The 24,435-nt window shown below is 50.3% G+C and overlaps 1 protein-coding gene across 1 annotated transcript; it reads right to left on the reverse strand.

Annotated features, from left to right (window-relative positions):
- On the reverse strand, positions 1 to 24,195 carry gucy1b2 (guanylate cyclase 1, soluble, beta 2). The gene is made up of 17 exons (XM_030361039.1): positions 24,148 to 24,195; positions 23,386 to 23,459; positions 23,077 to 23,171; positions 20,300 to 20,460; positions 19,778 to 19,877; positions 18,996 to 19,180; positions 18,008 to 18,125; positions 17,009 to 17,112; positions 16,618 to 16,719; positions 13,970 to 14,078; positions 12,976 to 13,172; positions 11,864 to 11,987; positions 4,828 to 4,976; positions 4,155 to 4,301; positions 2,933 to 3,087; positions 1,856 to 2,208; positions 1 to 891 (listed from the first exon to the last, which is right to left on the reverse strand). Exons 1-17 carry the CDS (start codon positions 24,193 to 24,195, stop codon positions 680 to 682), a joined length of 2,433 nt encoding a protein of 810 aa, XP_030216899.1. The 3' UTR covers positions 1 to 679.
- Between the last annotated feature and the right edge of the window lie 240 nt (positions 24,196 to 24,435).

Genomic DNA, 24,435 nt, shown 5'->3' on the forward strand with positions numbered 1-24,435 from the left:
ACGCTTTTATCCACAGTGATTTAAAATCAAAAGTACATTTGTCAGAAGAAAAAATTATGAACAATAAAATAAGTGATATAATTCTTTTTTACAACAAACACGAACTTGAACACGAGTAGCCTATAATAATTATTATACAAAGATACACGATTGAATATAATATTTTTGTTTGAATTGAAACACGCATACACCTTAGGATAATATATTTTTGTGATAATTAGAAGGACTAAGTGGTCCTATTTTCGTTGTAATTAGATTTAGTTTGATCAAACTTGATCGTAATCGTGCAATGTTTCGACAACCTGGCGAAACAGTGATATAAAGAAAATTCCATAGTGCAGCGTAAAACATCTGAACAGCACCTGAGTGTCGGGCGGGGTGAGGCGTTCAAGGCAGGGTGAGGCATTCAAAGCACGGTGAGGCGTACAAAGCAGGGTTAGGCGTTCAAAGCAGGGTGAGGCGTTCAAAGCAGGGTGAGGCGTTCAAAGCAGGGTGAGGCGTTCAAAGCACGGTGAGGTTTTCAAAGCAGGGTGAGGCGCTCAAAGCAGGGTGAGGCGCTCAAAGCAGGGTGAGGCTTTCAAAATAGGTGGCAGATACGGGTGCTTGAGGGTCAGACAGGGTGAGGCGTTCAAAGTAGGTGGCAGATCCGGGCGCTTGAGGGTCAGACAGGGTGAGGCGTTCAAAGCAGGTGGCAGATCCGTGCGCTGAGGACGATATCACCACTGCCACCTTCTCCGTTGTTCCTGTGATATGTTGGTGTGATGTCCCATTCGTAAGGAGTAACTGCTCGCTGAGGGGCAGCCATTAGCATGGTTAGCTTAGCGTCCTCTTCTGATGATGACTTACTGGTAGCCGGTGTAGCACACCGTTCAGGTGTCTCCGTGGTGTTTGCTGGGTGTGAGAAAAGAATGGCCGTGGGTGAGTACGAATCCAGTACCCACACACCAACTTCACACAGAATACAACAATAGACAAATCAACAGTGGCTCGTACCACTACCACTTGATAACTTTACACTTTCACTTATTTGTATTTATTTATTTATCTTATCTTATTTACCTTACCTTGGATTGTTGCTGCTATGTGCCTGCTAAGGAACCAAACCTATATATTTTACTCTTGTGTTCTTGTACAATAAGATGTAATAAAAGCAATTCTGATTCTGATACATACTGTACTTTCTCGGCAATGACGTTATTTGACTCCGTGGTCCAAAATGTTTTTTTCTGCAGTAGCCCCGCATCAATTTGCCAAAATCAATGGAAGCAGATGAGACTGATTAGCTCCGTCAAGCGCTCACGATGAACAAAACATAATATTTTTTTTATTTATTATTATGAATTATTTATTAATTATTTATTTTTTATATAATTTAAATTCACTGTTCTCAAAGAGATTGGGGAATTCACAAAGAATAACCTTTGATTTGGAGATCCTACTCAAGCCTGTCGTAGAGTAAACACAGGTGTCGCTAATGACCCTGATTACAGGTATGCTCGTTAAACGTATCGGGGGAGTGGGCGGAGCCGTAGGAGTGGAACAATTACATGAGTGTCTGTGTACTACTGTGCTCTGGCTGGTTCTCTGAGTTCCTGTTAAACTGTGCTCTGGCTGGATCTCTGAGCGTCTGTGTATTAATGTGTTCTGGCTCGTTCTCTGAATATAAACAGCCGTTTAGTGTCTGTGTATTAATGTGCTCTGGCTGGTTTTCTGAGTGTCTGTGTATAACTGTGCTCTGACTGGTTCTCTGAATGTCTAGATAACTGTGCTCCGGCTTGTTCTCTGAGTGTCTGTGTATTAATGTGCGCTGACTGGTTCTCTGTACATAAACAGCCATTAAGTGTCTGTGTATTACGTTGCTCCGGCTGGTTCTCTGGCTGGTTCTCCGGCTGGTTCTCCGGCTGGTTCTCTGGCTGGTTCTCACGCTGGTTCTCTGGCTGGTTCTCTCGCTGGTTGTCATGCTGGTTGTCAGGCTGGTTCTCCAGCTGATTCTCTGGCTGGTTGTCAGGCTGGTTCTCTCGCTGGTTGTCAGGCTGGTTGTCAGGCTGGTTCTCTACGTAGAGGCCGCTCTCTGCCCCGTCCCGTCCCATGATGGCGGCCTCGCTCGCCCTCAGGTTCTCAAACAGGAAGTAGGTCATCATTTGACCTTTGCCCTTCACCTTGATCTCCCCCCGCGCCCGGAGGTCAAAACCCTCACCCCTCAGCGCACTGAGAGAGAAAGAGAGAGACAGAGAGAGAGAGAGAGAGACAGAGAGAGACAGAGACAGAGACAGAGAGAGAGAGAGATAGAGGGAGAGATAGAGAGAGAGCAACATTTGTCTTTCTGTGTGTGTGTGTGTGTGTGTGTGTGTGTGTGTGTGTGTGTGTGTGTGTGTGTGTGTGTGTGTGTGCGCGTGTGTTTGTGTGTGTGTGTGAGTGAACGCGTGAGTGAGTTTGTCTGTCACCAAATGGGCATGTACACACGCACACACAGTAGTAGTAATAGGGTGTACCTGTAGATACAGTGCCTACCTGTAGGTCTCCCAGTATCCCCAGTACCTACCTGTAGGTCTCCCTGTAGTTACAGTACCTACCTGTAGGTCTCCCTGTATCCCTAGTACCTACCTGTAGGTCTCCCTGTAGTTACAGTACCTACCTGTAGGTCTCCCTGTAGTTACAGTACCTAAAGTAGGTCTCCCTGTATCCCCAGTACCTACCTGTACGTCTCCCTGTATCCCCAGTACCTACCTGTAGGTCTCCCTGTAGTTACAGTACCTACCTGTAGGTCTCCCTGTAGATATAGTATCTACCTGTAGTTACAGTACCTACCTGTAGGTCTCCCTGTAGTTACAGTATCTACCTGTAGGTCTCCCTGTAGTTACAGTACCTACCTGTAGGTCTCCCTGTAGTTACAGTATCTACCTGTAGGTCTCCCTGTAGTTACAGTACCTACCTGTAGGTGCTGGGGCTGAGGTGGATGTGGTCCGGCAGGCCGTGGCTCTCCATCCTGGAGGCCGTGTTCACCGTGTCCCCGAACAGGCAGTAGCGCGGCATCTTGTCCCCCACCACCCCAGCCAGGACCGGGCCCGTGTGGAGCCCCACCCGGATCTACATGGGGGGGGGGGGGGGGGGGAGAGAGAGAGAGAGAGAGAGAGAGAAAGAGAGAGAGAGAGAGAGAGAGAGAGAGAGAGGGTGAACAGAGAGAGAGAGAGAGAGAGAGAGAGAGAGAGAGAGAGCGAGAGAGAGCGAGAGAGAGAGCGAGATGGAGCGAGATGGAGCGAGAGAGAGAGACAGAGAGAGAGAGAGAGTGGGGGAACAGAGAGAGAGAGAGAGAGAGAGAGAGAGAGGTAGAGAGCGAGAGAGAGAGAGAGAGAGAGAGAGAGAGAGAGAGAGAGAGAGAGAGAGAGAGAGAGAGAGAGAGAGAGAGAGAGAGAGAGAGAGAGAGAGAGTGGGGGAACAGAGAGAGAGAGAGAGAGAGAGAGAGAGGTAGAGAGAGAGAGAGAGAGAGAGAGAGAGAGAGAGAGAGAGAGAGAGAGAGAGAGAGAGAGAGAAAGAGAGAGCGAGAGAGAGGTAGAGAGAGAGCGAGAGAGAGCGAGAGAGAGCGAGAGAGGTAGAGAGAGAGGTATCATATCAATGACATTTGACTACGTAGTTGAACACCGCCATGACCAGTGAGCAGCAGGCTGACTAACGCCATAGAGAGAGAGAGAGAGAGAGAGAGAGAGAGAGAGAGAGAGAGAGAGAGAGAGAGCGAGAGAGACAACAAGTAATATGTCTTTCTCTGCACGCGCGCGTTTGTGTGTGTGTGTCACCAAATCGGCATATACAAACACCCACACAAACGGACATACACAAACACATGCACAAATATACAGACAGACAGACTGACAGTTTCACCAGACAGGCTGTAGACCATGTACGCCCGCACACACAGAAAAACTATCACACAGGTGGTGGTGGTGGTGGATGGTTTGTGTTGGAGGAGGTGGTGGTGTTGGAGTTATTTCTGAGGGTGGTGCTGATGGTGGTTGTGGTGGTGGTACTGGTTCTGATGGTGCTGCTGATAGCTGTGGTGGTATTGGTGTTGGTGGTGGTGGAGGAGGTGGTACTGGTTCTGATGGTGCTGCTGATAGCTGTGGTGGTGTTTGTGTCGGTCGTCATTCTATGGTACTCACCTGTATGGGTTGCCCACTCACGGGATTGGTCACTTCTCGGGCAGCCAATCGCATTCCTAGGGCAAAGTTGGCCACTCTGTGGGCGTGGCTAGGTGTGGGCACCGGGACTCCTCCCACAACCATATATGCATCACCGATGGTCTCCACCTGGTAGAGAGGAGAGGAAAGGAGGTTAAGGGGAGGAGGAGAGGGGATGGGAGGGGAAGAAAGAGTTCAGGGGAGGAGAGGAGGGGAGAGAGGAGAAGAGGAGAAGGGAGGAGAGGAGAGAGGAGGAGAGAGGAGGGGAGAGGAAAGGAGAGGAGGGGAGGAAAGGAGAGGAGAGGAAGGAGAAGATAGGAGAGAGGAGAGGAGAGAGGAGAGGAGAGAAGAGGAAAAGGTAGGAGAAGGGAGGAGAGGAGAGGAAAGGAGAGGAGGAGGGGAAAGAAACAGAGAGGAGGTGAGGGAGGAGAGGATAAGATAGGAGAGAGGAGAGAAGAGGAGAGGAGGGAAGAGATTAAAAAATGAAATGATAAACGTATGATATACCTACATTTTTAGGCTAGATTAGTCATGATACTTTTTTTTTGTGTTTTTTTTTGTTTTTCTGTTTACATTTCAAGGCCCGGGTCTAAGGGGTCCAGGGGCCGGCTCTGGCCCGCGGACCGGCAGTTGTGCAGCCCTGGTCTAAGGTCACCTTGTAGACGTCGTGGACACTGGACAGGCGGTCGAAGCGGGAGTACATGGAGTTCAGCATGTGGACGATGCGGATGGGCTCGCAGGCGGAGCAGATGTTGGTGAAGGTGACCACGTCGCTGAACAGGATGGTGCACACCTCAAACTCCCCTGGGGACACAGAGATCCAGAGAACCAGTCAGAGAACCAGTCAGAGCACAGTGGTGGTGCAAACCTCAAACTCTCCTCGAGACACAGAACCAGTCAGAGAACCAGTCAGAGCACAGTGGTGGTGCCCACCTCAAACTCCCTTTGAGATAAGATAACCAGTCAGAGCAAAGTAATACACAGACACTCAAAGAACCAGCCAGAGCACAGTAATACACACACACTAAAGGGCTGGTTATATACATAGAAACAGTCAGAGCACAGTAATACACAGACACTAAACGGCTGTTTGTATACAGAGAACCAGAGTCAGGGGGAAACAACACATGTTTAGTTTTGAATCTTTTTTTTAATTAAAATATTTTACTCTCTTTTTTTAAAAAACAATTAGCAAATGAGAATGAATATAACTGACGATAAAATCTATTATTAAAAAAAAAAAAATATATATATATATATATACATACATACATACATACATATATATATATATACATACATACATACACACACACACACACACACACACACACATATTAAATACACAGACACACACACGTATATGTGTGTGTGTATATATATATATGTGTGTATATATATATATATTGTGGCAACCCGGTACTCGATTGGGCCGGGTTCCACGGATAAACGACACGTTTAGTGAGGGTTGAAGCCATCCAAGGCATTTATTACATCCAACTTAAATCAAACACGAAGTAAACGCGGTCTCTAGGGCCTTCGTGGGCCTCTAGCTGCTCGTGGACCCGAGCGCTTCCTCCTTCCTAGCTCTCCTCTGTCTCCTCTCTGGTCTGCCCAAATGTCAGTCCTTTTATACTGCCTCCTCGGCTTTCGGCCAGGTGTCCCCCAATCACGCTGATTGGGGAGGCGAAAGGGCTGCTCTCAGTCGCCGTCTGGTGGGTGACGGCGGTACACGCCGCCCAGGACCAAGCCTCGGGCTGGTCGGGGCCGAGGCTTACGGGGCGGGATGCCACACTCCTCCACCCTTTGTCCAAGCCCCGGGTAGACCGGGCCCCCGCCCAGGCAGGAACCTCTTTGGGACAAGGCATCGGCTGCGTCGTCTCCGGCAGCGTCGTCTCCGGCAGCGTCGTCTCCGGCAGCGTCGTCTCCGGCAGCGTCGTCTCCGGCATCGTCGTCTCCCGCCGCTTCGTCTCCCGCCGCTTCGACGACGCTGCCGGAGCGCCGTCTCCGGCAGCGTCGTCTCCCGCCGCTTCGTCTCCCGCCGCTCCGTCTCCCGCCGCTTCGTCTCCCGCTGCTTCGTCTCCCGCCGCTTCGTATACCGCTGCGCCGGCGGCGGCTGCATCTCCTGCCGCGGCGGCGGCCGCATCTCTCCTGCCCCGGGACTCTAGTGCCGGGTCCCAAAGCCGGCGGAAAATCGGGCAGTCCGTCCCTACTTCGTAGCGGTACCGGGAGGTGGGGAACAACCCCTACCCGAGCCGTGAACACCCCGCGTGGTGTCCGGATGACCACATGGCTGCTCTCATAGGTCCGTATGTCCCCGTGCACGCAGGCCACCTCCATGGGTTTCACCTCCCTCCTTCCCGCCAAGTCGGGGCGGAGGAGGGTGACCACGCTGCCAGTGTCCAATATGGCCTGCGTGTCCTGGTTCATAACCCTTGCTGGTATGGTCGGGCTCCGGGACGTAGTCTGTGCCCAGCAGGTCGCCAGCATACAGGGCCGACCCGTCCCCACGTCCGCGTCGGCCGGCGGTGCCGTCCCGTCCCGGTCTCGCGCTGCGGCCTTGTCTCCCGCTGCGGCGCCGGCGGTAGCGGCGTCCCTAGCAGCGGCGGTGGCGGCGTCCCTTGCGGCAGCGGCGGCGTCCCTTGCGGCGGCGGCAGCGTCTCTTGCGGCGGCGGCGGCGTCTCTTGCAGTGGCGGCGACGTCCCTTGCGGCGGCGGCGGCGTCCCTTACGGCGGCGGCAGCGTCCCTTGCGGCGGCGGCGGCGTCTCTTGCGGCGGCGGCGGCGTCCGTGTCGTCCGGGTTCTGCATTCCGAACGGGTGGGTTATTTTACCGGGGGGTCGTAGTGGGATCTTCATGTTGCCTGCATTCTCCACCATATGTGGCAACCCGGTACTCGATTGGGCCGGGTTCCACGGATAAACGACACGTTTAGTGAGGGTTAAAGCCATCCAAGGCATTTATTACATCCAACTTAAATCAAACACGAAGTAAACGCGGTCTCTAGGGCCTTCGTGGGCCTCTAGCTGCTCGTGGACCCGAGCGCTTCCTCCTTCCTAGCTCTCCTCTGTCTCCTCTCTGGTCCGCCCAAATGTCAGACTGATATTTGGGCGAAAAAGCAAGAAAGAAAGAAAGAAAGAAAGCCGAGGAGGCAGTATAAAAGGACTGACAGTCCTTTTATACTGCCTCCTCGGCTTTCGGCTAGGTGTCCCCCAATCACGCTGATTGGGGAGGCGAAAGGGCTGCTCTCGGTCGCCGTCTGGTGGGTGACGGCGGTACACGCCGTCCAGGACCAAGCCTCGGGCTGGTCCGGGCCGAGGCTTACGGGCTCTCTTTTACTACAGTGGAGTAGTTCCTCTCATTTGGCAGCAGCTTCCGGCTGATATAAGTGACCTCCGAAGCGTCCGTGTGCACTATGAGGGGGGAAGCAAAGTCAGAGGTTATGAGAACCGGCTCCGAGCACAGGGCCTCGCGGAGCGTCCCGAAGGCCTGGTTGGCTTCCTCGGACCAGGTGATCCGATCTGGCAGGGTCTTCCGTTTCAGGTTCGTTCAGGGGGCTGGCCAGCGTGGCAAACCCGGGGATGAACTGCTGGTAGTACCCGACGAGTCCTTAGAAGGATTTCACCTGTTTTTTGGTGCGGCGTTGGGGCCAGTCCCGAATGGCGGCCACTTTGGTTTCCTGTGGTCGGACGGCCCCCCGCCCTACCTGGTACTCCAGGTATGCCGTCTCCTCCAGCCCGAGACGACACTTGGCTGGGTTGGCCGTGAGGCCCGCCTTCCGCAGCTCCCCCAGCACCGCCCTCAGCTGGCGGATGTGGACATCCCAGCTGGGGCTGTAGATGATTATGTCGTCGATGTAGGCGGAGGCGTAGTCCTGGGGGGGCCTCAGGAGCTGGTCCATCATGCGCCGGAAGGTGGCCGGAGCGCCATGTACTCCAAAGGGTAAGACGGTGTACTGATACAGCCCCCCTGGTGTTGAGAACGCCGTCTTCTCCCGGGCAGCCCGGGTCAACGGTACCTGCCAATACCCCTTGGTCAGGTCCAGGGTCATGAGGTACCGGGCTGGTCCAAGGCGTTCAATCAGCTCGTCCACCCGGGGCATGGGGTAGGCGTCGAACTCGGATGCGTCGTTCAGTCTCCGGAAGTCGTTGCAAAACCGGTAACTCTGGCTTCGGAACGAGGACTACCGGGCTGGACCAGGCACTGCGAGACTCCTCGATGACACCGAGCTGTAGCATCCGGCGTACCTCGGCCTGGATGGCCTCCCTCAGGGCCTCTGGGATCCTATAGGGGGGAACTCTCACCTTCACCCCCGGCGCCGTCCGGATGTCATGCTGGCAGCTCGGAGAATACGTCCCGGTGCTGCATGATGACCTCCCCGAGGTCTTGCTTCTGGGCCAGGCTGAGGTCCTCCCCCACGGGAACCTTCGGTATCTCGCGTTGGGCCGCCAGCACTAGGGGGGCCGGGTCAGGGGTCCCCCTCCCCCTCTCCACTGCTTCAAGATGTTGACGTGGTACACTTGGGTAGGCTTCCGCCTCCCTGGTTGTCTAACCCGGTAGTTCACGTCACCCACCCGTTCCACTACCTCATACGGTCCCGGCGAGGAATTTGCACTCTGCTGTGGGGACCAGGACCAGTACCCGGTCTCCGGGCTGGAAGGTTCGCAACTGGGCTCCCCGGTTGTAGACCCTCGCCTGGGCCTGCTGGGGAACAGGCCGTGTGGTAGCAGCTGGTCCCAGTTCTTGCCGTCCAGGTCCATGGCCTTTTTCACCATCTGCTTCAGGGTTTTGTTAAAGCGTTCCACCAGGCCATCCGTCTGGGGGTAGTAGACTGTAGTCCGGAGCTGCTTCACCTGCAGGAGCTTGAGTAATTCCTTCATTACGCGTGACATGAAGCATGACCCCTGATCCGTTAGAACTTCCTTGGCTATCCCCACCCGACTAAACAATAGCATGAGTTCCCGGGCGACCGCCTTCGCGGTGGCTGCACGCAGGGGTAGAGCCTCGGGGTAGCGGGTGGCGTAGTCCACTAGTACCAGGATGTACCGGTGACCCCGGCTGGTCTTGGGCAGGGGCCCCACAATGTCTAGAGCTATACGGTCAAAGGGGGTTTCGATGATCGGCATGGGGACGAGGGGGTTCCTGACCGTGGCCCTAGGTGCGACCCTCTGGCACTCGGGGCACCCCTGACAATGACGCTCTACGTCCCGCTTGACCCCCGGCCAGTAGAAACTCGCCAGGACCCGTTCCCGGGTTTTGTCCATCCCCAGGTGGGCTCCCAGGAGGTGGGTGTGGGCCATATAAAGAACCTTGCTTACGTACGCTCGGGGCACTACCAACTGTTCCTTCACTCCCCCCTCTCCTTCTGCGACCCGGTACAACAGTCCCCCCCTAGTGCTGAAGTGTTAGTGTGGCAGGGGACTCACCGAGTCTCGGGGCTGTCCGTCGTGGGACACAACGTGGCTCCAGGCATGCTTCAGGGCCTCGTCTTGTAGCTGGGCGCTGGCGAACTGGCCTGGTCGGGCCAAACCCTCCGCCTTCCCCGGTAGAAAGTCTGAGAACTCAGTCAGGGGGGAACTCTCCGGCTCCTCCGGGGGGTCGGGTTGCTCAGAGGCCGTGAGGGTGTCCGGAGTGTCGGTGTGGGGGCCCGGTGACCCGGATCGGACGTTCCCTCCTCTCCCCGTGCGGATCGGGGACCCCGGTGGGGACGGACCGTTCCCCTCGGACCCCTGGTCCTCTACCGTCGACTCCCCGTGTGACGTTGGGACTCGTGTAGCTCAACAGGCCGGCCGCGCTCCCCTCGCCCCTCGGCGGGGAGACTCTCTCCTGCCTCGGGATTCTCGGGCCGGGTCCCTGAGCCGGTGAAATATCGGGCAGTCCGTCCCGATTAGGAGTGGCACCGGGAGGTGGGGAACAACCCCTACCCAAGCCGTGAACACCCCACGTGGTGTCCGAATGACCACATGGCAGGTCTCGTCAGTCTGTGTATCCCCGTGCACGCAGGTCACCTCCATGGGTCTCCCCTCCTGTCCTCCCGCCAGGTCGGGGCGGAGGAGGGTGACCACGCTGCCGGTGTACAGTACGGCCTGCGTGTCCCGGTTCATGACCCGTGCCGGAATGGTCGGGCTCCCGGACGGTCCTTGCGTCCAACAGGTCGCCAGCATACAGGGTGAGCCCCTCCCTCTGTTCGCGTAGGCCGACGGCATCGGCACATCCCGGTCTCCAGGGCAGGATCGGGCGAGGTGGCCGGGCTGACCGCACCCGTAGCACCGCCGCTGCTCGCGTCTCTCCTGAGACACGATCGGTGGGTCGGGCGGAGGGACCGGGACGCCGGCCGGGGTTCCCCGTCGGTCTCAGCGGGTCTCGGCGGGTCGTGGGGCGTCTCCGGTGCCGTCGCTCAGCCGCTGGACCACCTGCCAGTTCTCTAGTTGTCTGACTAGGTCGTCCACCGAGTCGGGATGGTGGTGGGCCAGTACCCTTCGGGCACCCGGCGGGAGTTGTCGGATTGTATTGTCTATTAGGACCCGGTCTCTAGGGCTGGGACCCTCCCCGGTCGACAGCCACCGCTTCACTAGGCGGCTGTGCTGGGCAATCTGCGTCCGCACCGGGCCCCGGACGTCGAATCGCCAGTCATGGAAGCATTGTGCGCGGGCCGCGAGGTTGTGTCCGTAATAGGCCAATATCGCCTGCTTCAGGGCTGGGTACTGCCGGGCGGTCTCCACCGGCAGGTCTTGGCTCGCCTGCTGGGCTGGTCCGGTGAGGAACGGCGTCACGATATGGGCCCACTGCTCCTCTGGCCAGCTCTCCCTCTGTGCGGTCCGCTCGAAGACCTCCAAATACGCCTCGACGTCGTCCTCGGGCCTGAGCTTGGTGAGCCGGCTGGTCGGGGCGGTGATCGGGGCGTCGCGGACGGCATGCTGCGTGAGTCGGAGCACTGCTTCGCGAAGCAGGGCTAGGCTCTCCGCCGTCTCCCGCTGCTGTTCGGCGGCTTGCGCCTGCTGCTGTCGCTGGGCGGCGGCGGCTGCGCTCCCCTCCGGGTTCTGCATGTCAGACTGGGGAGGTTCTTTGCCGGGGTTTTGCCTGCACTCTCCACCATATGTGGTAACCCGGTCCTTGGAGGGTCGGGTTCCAGGTAAGAATCACACTGGGTTAGGGTTTAAAGCCGTTCACGGCGTTTATTGCTCCAGACAGACAATGTTCAAATGGAGTACAATCGTTCAAGTTCTATAGGGTCTCCCTGAGCCTCTACCTCCTCGTCGCTGCCGTGCTGTCCTCCTGTCTGTCCTTGACCTCCTTTTAACATGGCTCCCCTGCCACCGGCCAGGTGTCCCCCAATCACACTGAATAGGGAAGCGAAAGGGCTGCTCTCGGTCGCCGTCTGGTGGGTGACGGCGGTACACGCCGTCTACCACTGTACCTCGGCCCCGCCCGGGCCGAGGTTTAAGGGGCGGGATGCCAAAATATATATATATATATATATATATATATATATATACATATATATATATACATATATACTAGAGCTGTCAGTTAAATGCGTTATTAACGGCGTTAACGCAAACCAAATTTAACGGCGTTAAATTTTTTATCGCGCGATTAACGCAATTATTTTATACAAAAACAAAATTACAAAAATCGACGATAGTTTGACGAGGAAACCGGTTGACGGACAGGCGGCCGGACCAATATCTACCTGCCTCCACCTTGCGGCCCTCTCTCAGCTGATTGGCCACATGCTGCGGCAGCATGGCGTACAGCAGCGTCTCCGTCTTCTTCTTCTCCACCGCCAGGTGGTGAGACAGGATCCTCAGCTCCTCCTGTCTCTCTCACACACACACACACACACACACACACACACACACACACACACACACACAAAGACACCAAATGTGGACATACACACACACGCGCACACGCACGCACACACACACACACAGCAAATGTGGACACACACAGACACACACACACACACACACTTGCATGTACGTCTAAGGTGAAGCACCAATTGATAAATGTGCTGCATGGCGTTGCATGTCTGCCTCCCAGTGTTGACAACAAGGTGTTACCGTTCTCACAAAGAATCTGTAACAATAATAATATCATATCAATGACATTTGACTACGTAGTTGAACACCGCCATGACCAGTGAGCAGCAGGCTGACTAACGCCATGGAGAGAGAGAGAGAGAGAGAGAGAGAGAGAGAGAGAGAGAGAGAGAGAGAGAGAGAGAGAGAGAGAGAGAGAGAGAGAGGAAGAGAGACAGAGAGAGAGAGAGAGAGAGAGAGAGAGAGAGAGAGAGAGAGAGAGAGAGAGAGAGAGAGGTAGAGGTAGAGAAAGAGAGACATAGAGAGAGAGGTACAGGTAGAGAAAGAGAGAGAGAGAGAGTGCGGGAGACGTAGGTAGAGAGAGAGAGAGAGAGAGAGAGAGAGAGAGAGAGAGAGAGAGAGAGAGAGAAAGAGAGGAAGAGAGGGAGAGAGGAAGAGAGACAGAGAGAGAGAGAGAGAGAGAGAGAGGTAGAGGTAGAGGTAGAGAAAGAGAGACAGAGAGAGAGGTACAGGTAGAGAAAGAGAGAGAGAGAGAGAGCGGGAGACGTAGGTAGAGAGAGAGGAGGGGAGAGAGAGACAGAGAGAGAGAGAGGAAGAGAGGGAGAGAGGAAGAGAGAGAGACCTGGCCCAGAGCCAGTCGGATTGGACTCTGGGGCTGAGGGAGGCTGCACACCTGTTTCTCGTTGACCAATCAATGGTCATTGGGTTAAGCCAGACGTCACCACACACACTTACAGCGAGAACCCCACCTAAACCCCACCTTCTTTCTCTCCAGCTGGTTGCTGAGCTCCATCTCGGCCAGCCTCTGCTGGTTGAGCAGGATCAGGTCGCGTGTGGTGTCGTGGGGGGCGATGTCGGCCAGGTGGAGCCCTCGTTCCTCCAGCTCCTGGAGGCTACGGAGCTTAGGGGAGCAGAGGTACAGCATGCAGGCCAGGGAGGGCATCCACACCATCTGGCCTGGAGGGGGGGAGGGGGGGAGGCAACAACAGCAGGGGTGAGAGGAGCGGAAGGGAGAGGGGAGGAGGAGAGAACATGGGAGGAGAGGAGGAGAGAATAGAAGGAGGAAAGAGGAGGAGAAGAAAGGAGAGAAGTAGAGAGAGAGAGAGAGAGTGGAGGCAGAAGAGGAACAAGGATGGAGGAGAGGAAAGGAGGGAGAGGACAGGAGGAAAGAGATGAGGAGAGAGAGAGAAGGAGAGGACAAAAGAGGCAATGGGAGGAGAGGAGGGAGAGGAGAGGAAAAGGGGGAGGTAGGGAAGAGAAAAGGAGGAGGGAGGGAGAGGAGAGGAGGAAGGGAGGGAGGGGAGGGCGTCCACCCCATCTGACTTGGGTGGGGGGGGGCAAGACAGCAGGGTGGGGACATCATCACCAGTGAAAGCCCCCAGAGTTATGACGGTAGTGTAGCAGTGTATAGTGCTTTCCCATTTACGCGTAAGTCCTGTTATTCTTCTGATGGGCCGTATGTGTGAACAACATTTCATGAGTGAGAAAAGTGTTGGAGGAAAGAAAGAAAGAAAGAAAGAAAGAAAGAAAGAAAGAAAGAAAGAAAGAAAGAAAGAGAGAGAGAGAGACTGTTCACCTGGCCCGAGTCTGATTGGACTCTGGGGCTGGGGGAGGCTGCACACCTGTTTCTCGTAGACCAATCACACAAAAAAATACAATGTATAAAAACAAAGATTTTTGTCGATTTAGCTCCAAAACGTGTTTTGGACTCCACTTTTCCCAGGACAACAAAGATGGCCGCCTGTCCTCCCCACCTCTTAGCTTGAGGGCCGTGCGCTGGTGCTGAGGAATCATCTCCGTCTGGGTCTTCAGGACAAACTGACTGTTGATGAACTTCTTGATGCTGTCGATGGTGAAGGTCACCTGTTGGCCACATGAAGGATATATATATGTACCAGTGGCGGCTGGTGCTTTGTAAAGGGAGGGAGGGAGTACATGGGACTCAAGTTGTTTCAGTGAGCAAAAAATAGCAGGGAGAGATAATTAAGTGAATAAAATGTATACAAAGCCACCAGGGCAGAGGAGAGCAGGGCGAGGTTGTTGATCGCCGCCGCAGATTGTGAGGCACAGACGAACACTCTGTCCGTCAGGCCGACAATCTGCTTCTGGAGGCGGTCGGGGGGCAGCGGCTTCTCGTTAGGATACCATCCGGCGCCCGGACAGAGAAGCGCTGCCAGGGCTGGTTCCAGGCGAGGATCCCTCGCCGTCGTATCAGCCCACCCCTCCACGTTGGTGAAGTCAGTGAAGGCCTTCACCGGGGCCTTCAGGCTAGAAGGGCCTCCATCCGCAGCGGTAGAGAAATGCTGAACCGGTGGGAACAGGGGACACTGGGTAGCCCGCCAGGAGATAGACAGGGTGCGAAAGCACTCGCAATGCATTTCATCTGACATGGGGGCGAGAGGCGGGGCGGGCATAGGGATGCCCTTGATGGCCGCCGCCTCGCCCATGATTTCGCCGAATAGATCGGCCATCCGGCATGGCTTCTTCAGGTGCCAGTCACCCGGCGCCAGGGAAGCGGGACAGGAAGCACAATGAGGCCCTGAGAAGGGCCCAGCTCTTAGGGAAGCGCTCTCCAGTGGCCCGGAAAAGGCCCGTTGGTCTGTCGCCTCGCCCACGCCGCTGCCACAAGGTTCTACAAGCTTAGAAGTCATGTTCTTGTTGATCAGTACAATGCTGAAAGAAAAGGGAGAATGAGTGGCGGTATGCGCCGCCTTATATACACGGTGCCGTGGGAAATATGTTGATTGGTGCATAGTTGAAATTTTCAGTGCGTGCGGGCACGCGCACGGGACAAGCTCATAAGGTGAAGCCTAGACGGCGTAGCCTTCATGAAATAGAACAGCGCATTCTGAAGGGACTGAAACAGAGGGGAATAGCGGTAGGCACGATTTTTTGTCCTAAAAGCTATTTCCAGCAAACAGCTTCAAAAACATGTGTTGCAAAGATATCAGTGACCTGGTCATACCAAACTGGATATTTTTTAAGTGATTTCTGAATTGCGGTGTCTGTAGCTCGATGTTTTCGGCACCCTTTTAGACGGCTTGGTAACCCAACGGAGGAGTACCGGTCAATAGGTAAGCTCAGCGCGGGTCGCTAACATTGGAAACGCCAATATAAGCGACCAGAGCCACACCGTACTCAACAAACAGTACCACACCGCTCGGTGGAAGCATAGACTGAGAGGCGGGTTCGTGGGTTCTCGTAGCCTAGACTTGAGGGGATAACCCCTCCCTCCGGGCTGCTCCACAGCCAGGCTGCTCCTGCTTATTTATTCATAGCGAAGCCAGGACTCCTTCTTATTGGTTCATAGCGCAGCCAGGGCTCCAGCCTATTCGTGAATAGATTTTGTCGCATTTCAGATCGTCACAACCACTCAGAGGATGAATTTCATCCTCTCTCCCATTGAACCCCATGTTCTTCACCGGCCGCCAACACTCCCGGGGAAATGAATGGGAGACAATGGAGGCTGAGGGAGGAACGTCCTCAAGCAGTAATTTTCATTAGGCGACAGGGGGTGCTAATGCCCCTTTACCCAGGGAAATGAACATTATATACACAAAGGCATTAAAGTAGTCATATTTAAGGGCATTAATTCATTACAGTAGTCTAGCGATCTACTATTTTTATCACAATGTTAAGGAGGAACTTCCTCCCTCTCCTCACTGGAGGAGCCTCCACTGATACGTACTTATAATAGATGGAATAATACTTCTATAAGAGATACTAATAGAAGTATTTGTCTACATATTATGAGTATATATTATGTATATTATTAAATATGTTATTATGTTTTATGTTTTTACTTATTATTATGCATTGGATATGATACTCAGTATTATAGTATAGTTAGTATAGATAATGTATATATGATTCTTTCTAATAGATCGATGATACCCAGTTCATATATTATTATATATTATGAGTATATATCATTCTATATATCATATTCTATATTCTATATATATATTATAGTATAGCTTTATACATATTATTTAGTCTATACATTATATATATTATGTACTATTATGAGGATTTTATATCCCTGACTTCGCGAGTATCTTGAGGCCATCGCTGTGTTAATTTACCTTTAAATCCAGAATAGACCATTGTTTGGAGATGACACCTTTGAATCTAAGGGTAAAGGCTCAGTTATGGTTTCACGTCGACACAACGCTGACCATGCAGACGCTTCAACGCAGTCGTGAACCTGTTTCGGTTCTGCGTCTGGTTTTAGTGAGCGGACCAATCACAGCCCTTGCTGCTGTGTCGCCTTGACGCAATGTTAAAAAATAATTAACCATTAGGCAAGGACGTAATGAGTCCGTAAACCCCCTTGCGTTGTGTCGACTTTGAATCATAACTCAGCCTTTAGTGTAGTGACCTCCTCTCTGGAGGGTCGGACCTGGGGGTGGACGATGGTGAAGTACTCATCGATGCGGATGTCTTTGGTCTGCAGACCGGGGACAAACTTCTGGATGTTCACACCTGTCTGCTTCACCTTGAGCTGAGAGAGAGAGAGAGAGAGAGAGAGAGAGAGAGAGAGAGAGAGAGAGAGAGAGAGAGAGAGAGAGAGAGAGAGAGAGAGAGAGAGAGAGAGAGAGAGAGAGACAGAGACAGAGAGAGAGAGAGAGAGAGAGAGAGAGAGAGAGAGAGAGAGAAAGAGAGAAAGAGAAAGAGAGAAAGAGAGAGAGAGAGAGAGAGAGAGAGAGAGAGAGAATCAGCATCAATCGCCACACAGTGTGCAGCGATGTTCCAGTGCAGTACTACACGCAGCCTACAGAGGGCAGCCTTACGTCCTGGTCAAACACGATGTGGAAGGGGAACGCGTTGCAGAAAGCTTTCTCCTCCATCCACAGCTTGTCAGGGTAGGAAGGGGTAAAGGTGTAGCGTAGGTTCTCTAGGGTTAGGCATAATATTATAATATTAGATATTATTGTATATATTGTGAGCGTTGATATTTTATGTATTATGATGTAATCTGTGGCATAATAGGGTAAATATATTTGGCAGATTTTTATATTGAATATTTTATGCATCATTATATTGTAGATAACATAACAGATTTTTTTATATTATGAGTATAGAAATGATATATTATATAAATTATGAATATACATATTATACAAATGATTATGTTCGATTAGTAGCTAATTAGTGCAAATAATGTAGTGATTTATTATTATACAATATACAATATCTATATAATTATTTATATAAATTGTTACATAAATTATTTGAATTATTATTATTATGAACTTACATAATAATCATTACGATAATAATAATTTATATTTTTCTATATTTGTATACATATTTTTAAATAATATCTATACATGTTTGTATATCTATATATATATATATATCTTACATATATTATTATTATTCATACATATAATAATCATAAATAAATTATAATTATAAATTATATTATTATGATTATTGCACCTTTCCTCAGACAACCACCAATAACAGACATAATACAATATTATTATTAAATATACATATATATTCTTCTGATTAGTAGTGGACGTTTTCCCAGGAAAAACACTGATAATCACAAAAACACAGATATTACACATATATTATTATTAAATATACATATATATATTGTCTTTTATGGGTTGTCTTTTTAACTATTTATTGTTAATTTTTAATGATTGTTTTGTTGCATATATTCCCTTTTTGTTTTTACTTCTGTAGCACTTTGAGATTCCTGAAATATGTGCAATACAAATAAAATGTATTATTATTATTATTATTATTATTATGTATTGTTCTGAGTAGTGGAGCACCTTTCCCCCAGAGGACCACGCTGCGGACCAGACCCCAGTGGCTCCTCACCCCCCGGGGCAGGAGCCCCTGTCCACTGGGTGGGGGCCCCGAGAGGCCGGGACACCGTCCCTGCATCCCCTTAAAGGCATCCGCTTGCTAGAACAGATGGAGGGAGGGGGAGAGAGAGAGAGAGAGAGAGAGAGAGAGAGAGGGAGAGGGAGAGGGAGAGGGAGAGGGAGAGGGGGAGAGAGCGTGAGAGAGAGTGAGAGTGAGAGTGAGAGAGAGAGAGAGAGAGAGTGAGAGAGAGAGAGAGAGAATGAAAGAGAGAGACGTTTACAAACCATTTCCAGATGAACCACCAGCATTTGAAACAAAAGAACAGGCATAGAAATAGACCAGTGGTTCTCAAATTGGGGTCCGCGTACCTCTAGGGATACTGCAGCGGGCACTGAGAAAATTTGAATTAAATTTAAAAAAAATAAAGAAAACTAATAATAACATATAACAAAAAAAAAAATATTCACCCCCTAGCAGCACACAACCAATCAGAGTATCCAATGGCTCCAATCCTCAGACGGCCCACACTCTGAGACTCTGCCTGTTAAATCGGACCAGACACCGTCCGCGCAGCTCCAAATGCTTCCAACACAGCTGAACACGGCAAACAGATTTGTTCCCGAACTCTTCCAAGTATCCCCCAATATTTCAGATCGTTTCATGTGTAACACTTGGCAAGGAGAAACTGGGGATCGCACTAGTGACCTTCCCTCAGTGGCAGTCAAGCTGAGGGGTCTTGCTCAGGGACAACATATTTTACGATTGTTTACAAGTGCTGTGTTGATGGTCCCCTATCATATGAAGTTAGACCACTAGAGAGGTCTTCAGGTCTAAAGATAGACTCGGAGGAGCTAGGAGGAGCCGGGGATCAAACCAGCAACCTTCCGGTCACCAGCCAACCTGCTCTACCTCATGTCACATGCCTCCGCAAATAGAACAGCTCCTCCTCACCTGTTGGGGGTCCTTGGCCCGCCTCTGCCCCTTCTCCACCACAAGGGCGGCGCTACGCTTCTGCTGCTTCACCAGGAACACCACGTGCTCCTTCTTGCCCGTGCGCTCGTCCTCCTCTGATTGGTTGAGGATCGTCATGGTGACCTCGCTGTCAAAGAAGTCCTTTGCCACCGCCTCGATGATCCCTGGATGGGGAACACATGTATATACATTTATATTTACATTAAGGGCAGTAAGCAGATGCTTACTGCGACTTAAAGCGACTTATGACATTTCATGCACACATTCACACATTAACACCCATTCACCCATTCATATACATTCACCCAAACATTAACCCATCCACACACTCATACACACATTCACCCATTCAGACACACATTCACTGAGTCACACACAAATTCATCCATTCACGCTCAGCGCCAGCAGAGTTGACCACGCAGGGCGACAGGCAGCTCATCAGGAGCAGTCAGGGTGAGGTGCCTTGCTCAGGGGCACCGCAACACTCACCTCGGAGGAGTCAGGATCGAACTAGCAACCTTCCAGTTACGAGTCGACCCGCTCTACCTCCTGAGCACCTGTGGACATATATACGGTACCTGGTACGATGTGGTACTGGTCTGCTAAAGTCCTTCCTTGTACGATATGGTACTGGTCTGCTAAAGTACGACCTGGTACGATGTGCTAGTGATGCTAGAGGTTACCTGGTAAAATGTGGTCTGATAGTTTCCTACCTCTTACGATGTGGTAGAGTTTACCTAGTTCCATGGGGTAGAGGTTACCTGGTACTATGTGGTAGAGTCCTTTGCGGTCTGAGTAGTAATGCAGCAGCATGCCGTCCCCCTCAATCTTCTCCACGCGGAACGAGGGCGCGTTCATCTCCTGGTCCGGAGAGCGATGGTATTGGACGTAAACAAAGATTCACAGAGAAAACGTTAGCAATGATGGAGCTAATATAGCAGTGGGATGTCGTTGTGCTAGATTTTAAGCAGGGACCCATATTTTAGCTGTTTATATGTCTTGGGTAGATGTGTGTTAGGTGTACGTCATGTGTTTTAGTTGTGTGTTTTATTGTTCTTTCGGGCGGCCACCTGGTAGGACAGGGCGAGGTAGCTGTGTGTGTTATGTGTGCGAGTGAGGTGTGTGTGTTAGGTGTGTATGTATGTGTTAGGTGTGTGTGCGTTAGGTGTGTGTGTTCGGTGAGTGTTCGGTGTGCCCACCTGGTAGGACAGGGCGAGCTAGCTAGTTGTGTGTTAGGTGTGTGTGTGTGTGTGTGTGTGTTTGTGTGTATTTGTGTGTGTTACCTGGTAGGAGAGGGCCAGGTAGCTGTGCAGGGCGTCCAGGTTCTCTATGAACTCGGTGAGGTTGCCCCCTAGGGTTCTCAACATGGTGTCGTAGCCCGCCTGCTTACAGAAGCTGAAGAAGTGTTCCCCGAACAGCTTCAGGACCACCTCGGGGGACACGTCTGGGGGGGGGGGGGAGACACACACACATACACAGGTGTCACAGAGCCTGATGACTACTGGCTCCTGACAACCATCTTAACCGGATGTGGTTGTTAGCAGGTTGGCCTTTTTGTTTTTCCATCTTCTCTTAGCTATCTTTGTTGTGTAAGGGGAATAGGTTAACCTAGTGATTGTTGATGGTTTTATGAACATCCTTACCGTACCGACCACGATATATTTTTGTTTCTCTTTCTTCTGACAGATGCCCTTAATGGACATGTAAATGTGTTTCTATTGTAAAAACCTATTTAGCTATTTTTGCCCAAAATAGTAAACCTGCAGTGAGTATTTTCCTTTCAATACACAATCAAAGGAATTTGATTAAATTCATCCCACAATTGATAAACCTTTCATTCAATTGACCCAATCTCCCAACACACTGGATTCAGGAAACTATTTTTTTTTCCAATCCCAGGTGTATGGTTTGGTTGTTTGGGTGAGGCTTGGAAGGGGGGGGGGCGGTGTTTGAGGTGTTATATTCAATTACAGGCTATTCCCAGATCAACCAGATGCTAACTTCTCACCTTCTGCGTCCCCCGGTCGCCCGGGATCGCGATCGGGGAGACCGACACTCAAGAGAACTGAAGAAGCAAATCAAATTAGCGGACCGAATCCAGACATCAATTGGGTGTAGTATGGCGCCCCTTCATAGAGTTTGTAGAGAACCTTTTTTACAGAAACGCAATCCTGATTTCTCTGAATCAGAATTATAATCGTTTTTCCAACGTGACTGTAGTGTGACCTATTGATAACTGATTCTTGGATGTTTATATCTTAATTTTGTTATTAATTTTGTTGTAGTTTTTTCTGTCTGTCTGCATTTTTTCTTTTTTACATCTGCCTCTTCTGATATCACAAGTGGGCGTGTCCACCTAGATGTGTGATGGATAGATGAGCAATGTTTGCTACAGTCCACGGGGTAGCCTGGTAGACTGATCTATCCAGCGCACATCTGAATGGACACGCCCACTTGTGATGTAAGAAGAGGCGGATTTTCAAAACGGCCTCTAAAGCAGGTGCGTGCTGTCCAAATGGGCAGGTGGTAGCCTAGCTATTGCCAGACCAAGCTCAATTGTAGATTACACGTTGGTCTGGGGAAGCTGCTGTCATTTTCTTCAGCACAAGAGGCGTGATCAATGGGCCTAGTTCAAATGACGTGATCAATGGGCCTAGTTCAAATGAACTAGAGTCAAATGACTCTAGTTCAAATGACACCTAGTTCAAACCAGCCAATAGCGCACCAGGGGGAAAAGCCAGCTTGGTGATTGGCTCTCGCAAAAACATATCGAAACTAATATGAAATGTATTTCTCTTCTCAAGACCCTTCTGCAGGGGTGAACTCAAATCGCTGGCTGGGTGGGGCTACCCAGTCTAGGCAGGCGGGGCAGCGAACTACTTGCAAAAGCATGCTCTCAAAAAAATGAACCCTCAGTAAATCATTAATCCAAGTCTATTTTTAATAATGTGATTGGCACATTAACCATCTATAGTTTCTGTAGGCTTTTGAACTGGTCTGTAGACATCAAAGTTTGGACGATGGTGGCGATCCTATGAGTTTAACGTGTCACGCAATGTTGGGGCAGGGCAGCTCAGCGACTATGTTTATCGCATAACCCTGCAGGCTCCAATAAGAATTGCAATCCGCGCTAAAAGACGCCTCTATGGTCGTAAAGTAGTCTGCCCCAATGGTCATATTCTATAACTGTTGTTGTTTTAACCCGAATAATTCCATGAGTATCTTTCGTTACTTTATCAGATGTAGATATTGCGAGTGGTTTTAATGTAGCTCGAAATAGACATATTAAAAAACATGAACATTGTGGGTGTTGTCTTAAGGGAGTAGTTTCTGCCCCACTGAAATTTAGGGTCACCGCACGCTACTGTTGTAAAGGCTATTATACTCACACCTGAGGTGCGTTCAGAATCGCAAACATAAGCGAACGTTCGCGAACGATTTTAAACATTTTCCGTTAAACGAACATAAGCAAGCAAACGTTTACGAACATAGGCAAACTGTCTGAAGAGGTAGTTCTCCACAAACAGAGATGGATCGCGGTGCTCTCTTTGGCTACGTGACATTCGTTGCCATGGCATTAAACTAAACTATATTGAAATCATTTACTCCTTTCCTACACAGAAAGCAATAGATAAAACGTTTCATATAGCCTATCTACACCCTTACTTCAACTGTTGTCTTTTGCATCCTAAAATGCGATTTGAACGTTATATCGCAGCAAGTGGGTACAACTTCGGCGACGTAGCCCTCTATTCTTGAATTTTCCGTACTGGTTGTCTGCAGTAGGCTTTCAACGAGGTCGACCAATTGCAAACCCTCTTCTGTAAACTCTTCCATTAACATGGAGGCTGCTGCTAATACCATGGCCTTCGTATCCATTTTTTTCGTTCACAGGTTGTTTAGAACGGTGTTCAAAAATCGTTCAAAATTAATTGTTTAATGTCAACGCGTTCGTTGCGAACGTTCGCCTATGTTCGCTGAACTTGAACGCACCTCTGGTGGTATAATATGGGACCTTTAACTAACGGTTAACTAATGGTTTTAACTAACGGTTCCCTACCCAGCATGCTGCAGGCCTCCTTGACGAGCCGCAGGGTCACAGTGTCGTCGTAGACCTCGTAGGTCATGAAGGTGTCCTGAACCTCAGCCAGGGAGCTGGGCGAGAGAGAGAGAGAGAGAGAGAGAGAGAGAGAGAGAGAGAGAGAGAGAGAGAGAGAGAGAGAGAGAGAGAGAGAGAGGGGGGAAGAGAGCAAGGGAGAGAGAGGGCAAGAGACAGAGAGACAGAGAGAGAGAGTGTGGCCGAGAGATTTATAGATAAAATATAAATGTAACATTATAAAGGTGTGCTGGCGGGTGCATGCAGACTGACCTGAGCTTCTCCCAGGTTTCCTCTCCAAACTTCTCCGTCACCAGGGACTTGAGGCAGGTGTTGATGAAGCCGTACTAGGGTGGAATAAACAGGTACATCTCTCCGGTAAAACACCTTTCTCATCCATTTGCTTTCGATTTGTTGTGCAATTAGATAACTTAATGTTTTTATTCACAGGCTGTTTCCGGTTATATTCAAATTCAGCGAATAGAGGAAGAATTTAAGTCCTGTATGTTCACAAGCAGGGTTGCCAGATTGGGCCAGATTTTCCTACCGAATCTGGCAAAACCGGCTGCAGCAAACCGGTATCAATGTTCCCAGATATACAATCCAGTAAAATAATCAAAGTAAAGCAGTTGAGGAATAATGTGTGTTGATATGTATGTATATATATATATATATATTATAATTTTAATTGAGTTACTCTTGGCACCGAATATAAAGAGAAATTTAATTTAATAAAATGAATTTGGATTTTGCAGAATCTAATATGCAAGATGAACCCCTGTCATGCCAGATACAAATTTGGGAAAAGACTAGATGTCATATCGATATGAAATAAAAAGGAAAACATGGATAGATCAAACTTTATCGTCCACTGAATTTACATACTGGAAATTTATTTGGCATTCTAACCCTAAAACACAGCAAACAACACACAGACAATATAAGTTAAGTTATATAAATACATAAAATAGAATATAAATACTAACATCAATCGCATCAAATCAACTAAAACATAACGTAATAAGCACGGCTTACCATTTCTGTTGTCTCTCTGCTCAGGGTGTGATACTCCCACAGACTCATGTACCTTTTATAAGACGTCCCTCCGAGACCGTAGGCCTACCCAGCTATCAGGTCACCGGACCTCGGTCACTTTTATAGCGATACAATTAAATGCTTAGTTAGATGGTATCTAGATGGAATACAATATCAGCGTTTGAGAACTTCTCTGAGATGAGTAAATGCTTTATTCGGCTTTAAAGGCACCCAGTGCAACTTTCGAGGCTTAAAAATAAACATTCAATTTCTAGTCTTTTTTACACG

This window comes from Gadus morhua, chromosome 7, assembly GCF_902167405.1.
Source record: "Gadus morhua chromosome 7, gadMor3.0, whole genome shotgun sequence".
NCBI lineage: Eukaryota > Metazoa > Chordata > Actinopteri > Gadiformes > Gadidae > Gadus > Gadus morhua.

What these genes read in the sequence shown, in the direction of transcription:
- gucy1b2 (XM_030361039.1), bottom strand. Translation starts at nt 24,195, where the DNA reads ATGAGTCTGTGGGAGTATCACACCCTGAGCAGAGAGACAACAGAAATG. An exon ending in GAAACCTGGGAGAAGCTCAG is followed by an intron (nt 23,172 to 23,385) that starts GTCAGTCTGCAT and finishes TCTCTCGCCCAG; the next exon opens with CTCCCTGGCTGAGGTTCAGG. An exon ending in ACCAGCTGGAGAGAAAGAAG is followed by an intron (nt 11,988 to 12,975) that starts GTGGGGTTTAGG and finishes TGAGAGAGACAG; the next exon opens with GAGGAGCTGAGGATCCTGTC.